Source organism: Belonocnema kinseyi, chromosome 2, assembly GCF_010883055.1.
Source record: "Belonocnema kinseyi isolate 2016_QV_RU_SX_M_011 chromosome 2, B_treatae_v1, whole genome shotgun sequence".
Taxonomy (NCBI): domain Eukaryota; kingdom Metazoa; phylum Arthropoda; class Insecta; order Hymenoptera; family Cynipidae; genus Belonocnema; species Belonocnema kinseyi.
Window position 1 is genome coordinate 84,306,288 of NC_046658.1, and position 12,628 is coordinate 84,318,915.

The 12,628-nt window shown below is 29.5% G+C and overlaps 1 protein-coding gene across 2 annotated transcripts in view; it reads right to left on the minus strand.

Moving 5' to 3' along the window:
• LOC117167953 (GTP-binding protein Di-Ras2) overlaps window positions 1-12,628 on the minus strand; it is a 29,744-nt gene that overhangs the window by 10,568 nt on the left and 6,548 nt on the right. The window contains exons 1-4 of one of the 2 annotated variants that reach the window (XM_033353220.1): window positions 10,948-11,048; window positions 10,471-10,616; window positions 2,859-3,124; window positions 1,418-1,672 (exon numbers count right to left, since the gene is read on the minus strand). In XM_033353220.1, coding sequence (XP_033209111.1) covers window positions 1,474-1,672; window positions 2,859-3,124; window positions 10,471-10,616; window positions 10,948-10,987 — 651 coding nt within the window. In that variant the 5' untranslated portion in view covers window positions 10,988-11,048 and the 3' untranslated portion in view covers window positions 1,418-1,473. Of the gene's footprint in view, window positions 1-1,417; window positions 1,673-2,858; window positions 3,125-10,470; window positions 10,617-10,947; window positions 11,049-12,628 lie in introns of those variants that run through there. The other variant, XM_033353219.1, reaches the window with a different exon arrangement.

The window sequence follows — 12,628 nt, forward strand, 5'->3', positions numbered from 1 at the left end:
TTTAAATATACATTAGTCTATCGGTTTATCAGAATTAACGAATTTTTTTAAAGCTGGATTATTTGACAGGATTACAGTTAAGAAATCGAAAAAGTTTTTAGTACTTTTTTTATTGAAATTTCATGAATTGGCTTTAATTGTATTTATTCAGTTAAAATGTAATTTTTCTGATTAAAAATGAAACTATTTTGTGAAAATCCGTTTCCTTTTTCGTAAAAAGTTAATTTTTGCAACTAAAAAATTTAGTTGAAAATTCATGTATTTTGTTCAAAATTCATCTTTTTTGGTAGAAAATTAATCTTCGTGGTTCAAAGATCATAATTTTTCTCCAAAATTGAACTATTTGTTCAAGATTAATTTGTTTGTTAAAGATTTATCATTATTGTTGAAAATTTTTCTTTTTTTATAACAATTCTTATAACTAAAAATTTAACTACTGCGTGTTTGGTTAAAAATTGATTTTTGAACATTCTTTTTTTTATCTGACAGTTTATGGTTGAAAATGCATGCGTTTTTGGAAAGTTCCTCTATTTGGTTAAATATGAATACTCTTGTAGAAAAATGTATTTTTTTGGTTGCAAATTTAACTATTTTGTTGAAAATTCCATTTTTATGGTTGAAAATAATTTTTTTTAATTTTTCAAACTATATGTATAATAATTCCATTTCCAGTTGAAAATATATGTTTTTTAGTTGAAAATTCATGTATTTTGTTAGAAATTAAATTTTGTTAGTAGTAAATTAATCTTCTTAGTTGAAAATCAATTTTTTTTTATTAAACATTTTCCAATTTAGTTGAAAATGGATTTTTTGTGTGGAAAATTTAACTTTTTTTTCCAAATTCATGTATTTTATTAAAAATGTATCTTCTTTGGTAGAACATTAATCTTATTGGTTGAAAATTCATCTTTTTTATTTAATATTAATTTCTTTGGTTGAAAATTTAACCTTAAAGAAAAATTCATAACTATCAGGGAAAAAAAAATTTCCACGAAAATTCAGGGAAAGTTATGGAATTTCAAAATTTGTATTGTGTAGCAACTCTGTTTCTAAATAACTCACCTTATGTTAAATTGTATTAGATATGGGTAAGAAAAGAGATTGGGAGGTTTGAAATATAATATAATTTCCGAATTTTTAGATTAAGACATCTGGATAACATCATTTTGATCGAACTATACTAAATTCCCTATAATATTTTTTCGCAAGGGGGGATTACAAGAGAGCGTAATGGATTGCATAAGATCGCAAGCAGTGCATGAGACTACAAGAAATGCGTGGGATTGCAAATAGTGCATCTGATTGCACATCATTTGATAGAGATCGTTCGCGATTTTAAAGAATTTTGTAAGTGATTGCATTAATTTAATTACAAAATTAAAGCATAATTTAAATTAAAAAAATGAAACTATTGTACCTATTATCATTGCAGCTTTTGATTTGGACCATGTTCCTCCCTGATGATTTCCAATTTTAAGAAATGTTGCAGTCATCAGAATGGGAATCTCTGATTTGCTGTTTTGTTTTTCTGGAAGCTCTTCTGATGAGACTTCTACTTCGAGGTTTACTTTTAACCTCCTCGGCAACAGTCACTACGCTTGAACCTTGCGCTGCTAGGACTTGCTGAGGACTTCCTGGAGTAGCACTTCCGGTTCTTCCGGGACTGCCCGACCTTGAAATTTAAGAGCAAACTCTTGAACGAAGTGCGGATGTTTTCAGGATTTTCTGTTATAAAAAGAAGTTCCTTCTGGCATTGGGAATAATTGACGAAAATTATAACCAGTTTCTTCTACCTCTGAGCGAGGAAATAGAGTCCTTAGTTAAACAAGGATTTTAATGGAAAAATATTGTCAGGCACTCGACGCCAATTAAATACTTGTTAGGAAAAAGGGAAATTGTGTGAAAATGCAGAGAAATATTCAGTGTTGGAAAGTTTCTCAAAACATAAAACTAATTGGTCGATTTAGATTATTGCAATTTTAAATTCAAGATTAAACAATTTTTTAAGTTGAGAGGTATTTTATTATTAGAGTTAGTGACAATTGGCCGATTTATTAAAAAATTTGTGTTCAAAACGTTAGAAGTATTTGAAGCTGGAAATGCCGTGTATCACAAACTTTTCGATGTTTTTTCCCCAAAAGTTCGAGTATCTAAACCAATATAGATTTTGCAATTTTATCTTTTTGACTCTGATACATCTGTTTACTTTCTTACGAAATTCATCATTAAATTTGAAAAAATAGTAAAAATGGATGCAGATTTTCAGAAATTTGTAAACTAATTTTTCTCAAAAGCGTAACCATTTTATTTTTTCTTCATTTGAAAATTGTTTCACTATTATGGTGATTACATCAGATGAGAATTTATTTTGTACCTGCATCTTGGAGAAGAGAAACTTGTATTAATTTTAATCAAAAATAAAAATTCGTAATCAATCAATTAATAAAGTAATCAATCAATAAAGTCGGCTACAATTGTAGCTTAATGTATTTTATATGGAAAAATTCACCTGTTTAAATCAAAATGTCCAAAAAAACAAAAATATGGAACTTCTTTTTTCGCCGTTGGCACCAAATCGGAGGGATTTCACCGGGATCGGGTAGCATTCCAGAAAATGATACCCGCGCCCAGTGTGTCACGGACTCAATGCGACAGTCCAGCAAAAATCGTGTGTACCCTGAGTACACAGAGCAACCCAAGGATGACCGCCTTCTGCATTTTTCCCGCAAGTGTTTCGAAATTTCATTAAAACGCAGGGATGCCTTTTAAGCCACGGACTAATAAAAGCTTGGTCCATGTCTACATTTAATTTTATTAAATATATATTGAACAATATAAATTAAGGGGAAAAATGTTACCTTCGAGAGCCATAAGCCGAACATCTTCTCCTAAGTCCTGACTCGTCCGTTTCTCCGGTAGGATTTTTCGGAACGATTCTGGACAGGGTGACGAAACACCTAAAGATTTCCTTGATGTTATAGTCGTCTTTGGCAGAGCATTCTATAACTTTGGCTCTGAGCTTTGGAAGCTCACAGAAAAGCCATTCACTGACGTCCTCGATAGCAACTTCTCTACGACCCGTAGCGAGATCCAATTTGTTTCCTGCCACAACTATAGGTACTTCCTGTCACATGGGAATTAGAAAACATTTAAAAACGATTCCGAAAAACAGCGTTTCACTCTCAAAATTTTTTCTAATTTTCAGTTTACCGAGTTGTCTATTTCCTTTTAATCGGGTCGCTGTGTGTCAAAAAGGACCAATTCCATTTCAAAACATGCAGAGGTCCAGTTTGGGGTTTTTGGATAAATTATTCATTAATTATACTATTACATAGCTTAAAAACGTAATACATATTGTATAGTTTAGTCGAAAAAAAGTGTTCTCATGAATTACGAGCTATTGAAATTAACTTCCAAAGGTCAAGCCTGACGAAAACAGACAGATTTTGCTTGAAAAATACTTTAGTTCTGTATTGAATCCGTCATCTACCAAATTATCCAAAGAAAATATAAAAATCTTGTAAAATGACGGCTATTTTTCTAAAAAATTAAAAAATAGTTTTTCTCCAAAAGTGCATATTTTTAAATTGTTATTATTTTAGAAAAGATTGTTAACAATGTGCACTAAATTTTGCATTAATGTGGAGAAAAGGTGAAGATCGTTATTTGTCCATAAAAACTATTTAAATAATTAAAGTTTTCTGAAATTCTAAAAAAATATAACAAAAATTCCTGGGCACAAAATTTTAGTTGATTCCTTGAAAAAATGAGACTATTCATGGAAAAAGATCGAAATGTGCATTTGTTTATAGAATTAAAATTATTTCTTGAAAAAAAGATCCTACTCCATCTTCACTCCGTTGGTTCGTTTCCCAATGGAGTGAAGATGGAGTAGGATCTTTTTTCAAAAAATAATTTTAATTTAAAAAATATTATTTTCCATCTAGTCTTATTAAGACGTTATGCATTTTCTGTTATTGAAGATTCTTAACTCTTAATCTTATTGTGTAGATTTTCTGCCTTCATGGTTTGGAGGGTTGATCTACTGTCGGTAAGGTACAATCTCTGATGATATAGCAGAAAAATTAAAAAATTTTAAAATAATTATTTATAGAAATTGTTAAAAAAATTAAGTATATTCATGCAAAAATAGTTCACATGGAAATTTATTTATGATAATTGTTAAAATAAATATTAATTTTTTTCAAATTTCTAATAAGGAGTCATTGAAAAGACATTTTCAGTTTATTCTGCGAAATAAATTGACGCCTATTCATTCAGACATTGTTCAACTGTGTATTAGTCATAATTATACGTTAAATATGCAAATCAAAGAAAAAATTACGCTGTTTAATAGACTTCTTTAAAGCATTATAAACACTATACCGATTTATTTCATGTTTTATTGAATTAAAAAATCACAAAAAAAACAGAAGATAAACTTTACATCGATTTCCGATTAAACATTCGCTGCAACAAAAATTAACTTTACAGGATAAACTTTAATCAAATATCGGTTAAACTTTCTTTTGTTTTCCATGACAACACATGTGTTTTGAAATACACGAAGTTGTCTGAATAAAACTTTTTCCCTCTAAAAAATTTCCTGCAACACATTTTATCATTACTTTATTCTGTGCATACACAATCAAAAAGTTATAGAAAAAATCATTGGTCAATTTATTTTTGGCGAAATATTGGCTCTCAACTGGATAATGTAAAAAATTAATATTTGAATTTTATGCTTTGAAAGTTTACGCTTATTAAAAAACAATACATCGAAATCCGTTGAAAATTGGAATCTCGAGCGATTTTTGTCCAGAAAAATGTTTTTTGGCACACATTGACCCCGTTGGCAAAGATATAGGTAAAAAGGATGTGATATGAAAAAATTTAAGTAGTTTTATCTAAACATTTTTGAGAATGGATATACCATGAGAAAAGCTTTCTTAAATAAAATTTTTTTAATTAATTAAAGAAAATTGAAAAATGTTGAGAATGGAATAATATTTTGTCTCTAAATTTGAAAATTGTTAAGAGTTCGAAATTGAACAGCTTCAATTTAGAAGTTTAAACTATTTAATAAACTTAGTAAATTAAAAAAAAGTGTTAATAGTAGGATAACTTTAAAAAATAGCAAAATAGTGTTCCGCAATTTTTTAAATATTAAATCGAGGCGTTAACCATTTCAAAAATCTAGCATACAATATACAATGCATATTATACATTTCCTACACAATCGCGAGAAATCCTTTGGAATCCTTGAAAATACTCTAAAAGCTTTAAAATCCGTTGAAGTCCTATACAAACTCATGAATTCTGTTGAAATCTTCTACAAAATCCTACAAAACTCGTATATCTTCTCAAATCCCTCGAAATCTTTCAAATCCATTGAAATTCGTAGAAATGTCTTGAAATATTTATCATTTCTTTCAAAATCCTATATGAATTTCTTAAATATAGCAAAATCCCTTGAAATCTCTAAAATACAAAAAATACTTAGAATTCCTTGCAAACCCTAAAAAAATGTTTAAATCTCGTTAAATTCCTTGGAATTTGAAGAATAAGCCCTAATTCTTCAATACCCTTTGAAATCCCTTGAAACTGATAAAACACTTAATATTATTGATAAATTTCCTTATATCTTGTGAAATCCTAGTAGTCCCAAAAAATTGAGTTAAATACCATAAAATATATTAAAATCTGTAATATCTTTAAAATTGTCTTCAGAAATTATGAAATAATGGAAATCTTATGAAATCCAGTAAAATTCCATAAAATTTGACAAGGTCCTTAGAATCTTTTAAAGTAACCTGAAAGCTTTGAAATCCCATGCAATTGTTGAAATCGGCTTAATTTCAATTGAATCTATTAACAATCCTTGAATTATATTTAAATCCTCTAAAAATGCCTCCAAAACTCGTCAATTTTTTAAAATATCTTGAAATGTTTAAAACCCTCGAAATTCGTAGAATTATCTCGAAATGCATTTTTAAATACTATGCATCTCTTAAATATGATGAAATCCCATGAAATTCTATTAAATTTAATTTATTCCCTAATGTTATTTAGAAATTTGTTGAAATCCCTTGAAAATTTTTGAATATCATTGATAACCAAGATACTTTTTTTAAGTCCTTCGAGGTTTTCTGGCATCCTAAAAAATTCTTTGAAAACCCTAAAAAAGGTTGAAATCTCGTTTAATTCCTAAGAATTTGAAGAATAAGCTCTAAGATCTTTAAATCCTTCAAAATCCGTTTGGATTGATGAAATCCCTTAAATCTTAAAAAATCCCTAGTCAACCATCAAACATTGAGTAGAGTCTGGTAAGGTGTATTTCAATCTGTAATATCCTTGAAAATTCTTAAAAATAATGGCGAAAGCTTTGAAATCCTTTGAAATCCCGTAAAATTCCAAAAAATAACAAGACTTTGAAATTCCTTGAAATGTTTGCAGTCATTTGAAATCCACTGAAATTTCTGAAAGACTCCATTTTTTAACCCTCTTGAAATATATGACAATTCCTTATAACATTATGCAGTCTTTTCATTTCTTTTAAAATCCTTTAAATCCCTCAGATATTGTCAAATTCGTTAAAATCTTTGAAATCTTTGAACTCTTACGAAATCCTTTGAAATTATCTGAAATCCTGCGAAATTCTTTAAAATCCTATTAAATGCATCGGAATCTTTTAAACTACACTATATTCGTTCAAAGTCTAAAATTTTTTAAATTACTTAAATTTTCCAAATCTTCTGAGATCCCATAAAATCACATAAAATCGGTGAAAATCCCTTGAATTTCATAAAAATCTATTTAAATTCATTCCATTTTATTTATGTTATTGTAAATCGTAAATATCAATTAAAATAAACAAAAATCATTTAGAATCCGTGGAATATAAATGAAGTTAATCTTATTCATTTAAAATTTTTCCAAAAACCTTTTAAATTCCTAAAAATCCCTCAAATTCTTTGGAATCGCTGCGATTTTTTTGAAATTTTTGTAATCTCTTGAAAATTTCCGGAAAAGTTTAGAAATATTTAAAATCCTTTAAAATCCATTGAAATCTGTAGAAATATTTTTAAATCTCTTGAAAAGTGATGAGGCACTTTAGAATTAGTTGAAATGTTTGGAAATTCAATAAATACCATGAAATTAGTTGAAATTCGTTGAAATCCATTAAAGTATTTGAAATCTTGTAGCTCTTTTTAAATTCTGTAATTCGTTTGTGGTTTCTATATTTTTCATAAATTCTTTCAATATTTTAACATTATTTTCTTATAATGATTGTTCCAAAAAGAAATTGCACGAGATTGCATATGATTGCAGCGAGAGTGTACACCAGATTGGAGGAAAAATTAGCCCCTCTAACTAACCCCTTCAGCCCCCTGGAAATCATTGGAAAATCAGACTTCATAAACTGAGGTCAAATTTAGAAACTATTTTGTCTAGTCTTTTGTATACATGTATAATCGCGCTCGTTCTTTATATTTTCGCACATTCTTGCGCAAAGTTTCCAAATTAAGACTCAAAACATCCACCACTGTGGATATTTTGAGCACTCTGAGCTCGGTCTTTGCATTTCGCCCGCATTCGTGGACACCTTTAAAAATCAAAGGTTAACTGACCGACAACTGTAATTTTGTGATTTTGAACTATCTTTTGTAAAAAACTCTTGTGGCTTTAACAAACACATTCTCATCACTTATCTCGTGCTTCGCACTCAATTTTTTCCAAAATGTCAACGTTTCTGCATTATACACAACACTTTTATATCAAATATGATACATTTTTTATGTAACTCTGCCTGGGATTGTTTCTTCAAAAATTGCAAAGTAAAGAGCAAATTGTATTTATCATGATTATTTTTATAATTGTTTCTTATTTTGCTTTAAATTGTATTCTAAGCTGCGCTGAAACATGTATCATTTCAATAAATTCATAAGCATGTATAGTGTCTAATACAGGAACATATATAGGGTCCTATATAGGATCCTATGTCCTCTTTCGTCTTTTCTGTCCTTTTTCCAAAAATTAAATTTTTTTATGTTCAATCTTATTTTTTACAATTGAAAGAAAATCTACTCGACCTATCTAAAAATGATTAATAATAAATTTACAGATATTTTCAGCGAACATTTTTTGTCTGTTCATTTTAGTTTGTACCTTGTGTCGCTTTTTCAAAAAAATTTAATATTTTTATTTTGAATGTTATTTTTTACGTCTAAAGCAAAAACTACGTATCCTATAAAAAATTATGGCTCTTTTTTGGATGAACAAGTTTTGTCTCATGTTTTTCGTAGCTTGTGTCGCAAGACCAAAAAATTTTTATTTTTTTATTTTTAATGTTGTTTTTTACGACTAAAAAGAAAATCTACGCGTCCTATCGAAAAGTGATTTATTATAAATTTGTAGGTCTTTCCAGGGCGCGCAATTTTAGCTCATTCATTTTTTCATATCTTGCAAAGCATGACCAAAAAATGTAATTTTCTGATTGTTCATTATTTTTGTTATAATTCAATTTGGAATTTTCAACTTTTCGACCAAATTAAAAAAGTTGTTATGATAATCTTGTAAGGCTTTCAAAAAACGACGTTTTTCTTCTACTGACTTTTTTCATATTGTGCGTTGTTTGGCTTAAAATGTTCATTTTGGTTTATTTTTTTGGATTTTGAAAATACTTTAACTCTGATAATTTTCTTTTTACAGGAAAAAGTCATAGGGATAAATTGTTTAAGTTTCTGAGTACTATGAAGAACCGTACATAGAATTTTGAAATCTTAGAAAAATGTGGTTTCAAAATTTTTTGGCACGATCAAATTTTGAATTTTCAACTTTTCGACCAAATTAAAAAAGTTGTTATAATCATCTTGTAGGGCTTTCAAAAATCAACGTTTTTCTTCTCTTCACTTTTTTTTTATATCGTGCGTTGTTTGGCTAAAATGTTCATTTTATTTTGTTTTTTTGGATTTTGCAAATGCTATAATTCTGATCATTTTCTTTTTACATAAAAAAGTCATACGGATACATTGTTTCAGTTTCTAAGAACTATGAATAACCGTACATAGAATTTTGAAATCTTAAAAAAATGTGGTTTCAAAATTTTTTGGCACGATCAAATTTTGAATTTTCAACTTTTCGACCAAATTAAAAAAGTTGTTATAATCATCTTGTAGGGCTTTCAAAAATCAACGTTTTTCTTCTCTTGACTTTTTTTTATATCGTGCGTTGTTTGGCTTAAAATGTTCATTTAATTTGTTTTTTTTGGGATTTTGAAAATACTCTAACACTGATAATTTTCTTTTCACATAAAAAAGTCATAGGGATACATTGTTTGAGATTCTGAGTACTATGAATAACCGCATATATAATTTTGAAATCTTGAAAAAATCTTGTTTCAAAAAATTTTGAAAGCGTGCTAACTTTTTAAATTTTCATCAAAAATAGATGGTTTACGAACTTGTTCTTTTTTTTAGGCATTAAAAAAGTGTGTCAAAGCAGAATCCAATCTGATAAATGTTTCGAAAGTTATTGTGCCTACAGAATACAGACTACAGACTACGGACAGACAGACAAACGCCTTCGTAAAAATCGTTTTTTTCTGGATCAGAGGGTCTCAAACCGTGGAGATTTGATGGAAACCGACAAAGTGAAATTTTACATAAAACCAATACCTTCTCATTAGGATTAAAATGTAAATTGTGCCCTATTAGTGGCACCACGATTGCACCACCATTTCAGTAGTGGTGTACTCTACTATTTATCTAAAAAGAAATTATATGAAAAACTTTTCTGTAAATCTGCTTGGTTCTGTTTTCGGGCGAACCTAAAGATACAATAAAAAACTACCATCCTTTAGAACCTAATTTCATGGTAAATTTTCATTTCGTCGTTAGATTCGCCTAAACACATAATTAAGCAGATGCTCTTCTCCCGGTTTGACTGTTGATAAGTCACGAAAGCAACAACCGATGTAGACAACTAAAAAAAAATCGACGAAAAAAATGGCTTTTACCGTTAGTTCTATGATTCAGATTATGTATCAAACAAATATACAAAGTTGCTTTTGCGTTTGGCCTCACTTTATGAAGTCTGATTTACCTCTGATTTCCAAGGCTCTTAACAGGATCCTTTAATTGATTTAAATACAGTCAAACGTGGATTTCATGTCAAGTTTGGGACTGAGTCTGACATTAAATCCAGAGTTTTGGAACTATTTTATCTCTCTCCTGTTTTTTCTCTTTCTTGTTTATCTCTCTGTTTTGTGACGCTTGAGTGAGCGACGCATATCCTCCCGCAGCTCCTCTCACCAATCCCCACCGCGCGGCGCCAATTCTCGGAAACATTAAATTGAGGATCACTAAATCCAGGTTTGACTACTTGAAATTCCATTAATTCAGAAAACTTATGTTCTCTTATCGTCTAAAAGATAGTTACTGAATTCGCATTTATCATGCACTTGATTACCTGAAAATCCGGCCTTTGTTCTCGGACTTCCTCAAAACACCGTTTGACGCATTCGAAACTTGGTAGAGAAGTGGTGGCGTAAACCAAGAGGAAAGCGTGTGCTGTCGCTATACTAAGCCTCCTCATGGCCGGAAATTGTAAGTCTCCTAAAGGATGTGAAGGAAATTTAATCTCTCTTATCTTCAATGCATACATAATATTCATAATTATATTCATACTTCGGACCAAGTTTACGAGGAGTAATATTTATGAAGGATTTATTTTGTTCATTGTTAGATAAGGTGTAAAATTACTATGCTTGAATAACACAACAAATATCATAAAAGTATTAAATGAATATTAGGGTGGAACAACAAAAACATTTCGTATGTAATTTTACAATTTTTTATAAATTGAAAACAAATTTTTATTTCTTGGTGCAAGGCAATTAAAGGCTAAAAATTTTTATTTATTTTTTTTTAATGACAAATGACTCACGTAAAAGCTGTATCTTTGACAATACAATGATAATAGGCATCACTGAAAGCACAGAAAATCGCCGATCCTCCAATGTACACCGAAATCGGTGTTCAATAGAGGTGCAACAAATTTGAGCCACACAGGTTCATTCGGAGAATCTAGGGGAAAAGCATCATTTAGACACTGTTTTTTCTCATCCCGTGCAACGTGAAGTGTCGTCTACAAACTGTAAGTCACCTGTCAAGGTCATTTTGTCGGTCGTTATTTGAGTGAAACAGATGTTAATAAGCAGGTAAGTTATAATAATAATTACCTAACTTTTAATTTCCTCCCATTTACGAGCGACAAAATAGTTTTGGAATAAAAATAGTATTTGGCGTGTTGTAATATCCAAATGTTAGGTTAGTCAAAACCTACTATATGACATTCAAACCACCAAAGCCGGGATGTTCAAACTAAGTCGTGACCGTCTGCATGGAAATTGATGCCTGGTTTGAACAAATTTCCACTAGATTTTCTGCGGAAGTTTAAAGGTATCTTAGATATCTAATCTTGCAGTGGCAAGTGTCATACGTGAAAGATAAGGTAAATACAATTGTATAATAAAAACAGAAATTTGTTTTTCGCGATGAGTAGGGATGTAAATTTGCATGAAACTTTAGCTTGATGAAAAGTTTCATGAAACATTGGGAGTTTCGTGAAACATTGCAATGTTTCGAATGTAGCGGCGGGAATAATCAAACTGATAAGATAAAAGCCTATTAGGTTTTTTCACTTCAATAAATAGCTAACTTCACTTCGTAGATTGCTGAGGGGTAAATAAGGGACCAAATGTATGGGATTCAGTTCATTTTTGCCCTATTTTGCTAACATCTTAGTAGAAGGTAATTTTTTCTATATAAGTGTAGTTAAAAAATAGTTTTTACTTTTTAATTACTATTTAATGAAATAATAAAATAATAATAATGATGATTAATTACAAATATATTACAGAAATAAAGTTTTGTTTCATGCATTTGATCCATTTTCCCCCCTCAGCTTTTAACAAAGTGAAGTTAGCTGATGGTTGAAGTGAAAATACCTAATTGAGGCTTTCATATCCCAATTTTTTCCTGCCGACTGATTTGATTTATTTTTCTGTTTTGTACTGTGGACCAATGATGCCAATGTTGGCACCCTCAGCTACTGCGCTTGCGTTAGGGCTGACCGCTCATTGGCCGCACTTGGCGCGCGATTCAAAATTACATTAAAAAACAATTCTTTTAAATTAAGTAAATAATTATTAAAATATCCACAAGGATATATACAAATTGTGTAACTTTGATTTCAGGCAAAAAAATACAACACATATATTATATTAATAACAGTTTATTTTCAGTGAATTCCAAAGACCAAATTATATTTTACAAAACATTTAATTTAAAAAGAAATTTCTTGGAAAAGTGATTGAAAATAATTATTTATAAGTTTTTAATATTTTGTATGTATTTTCTGGGAATTCATATAATTATATAACCTATAAATACATAAATTATCACGACTGCATTGTAGTTATGCTTTCTTTTTTTTTACTCCAAGCGTCGCTTTGTCACGTCTCAATCGAAAAGAACAATCTGAAATTTTGTTTTAGAATTATTAAAATATTATCACTATTATATTCTGCAATTAGCTTCTATATATCAAGCTGCTAAAATATCAT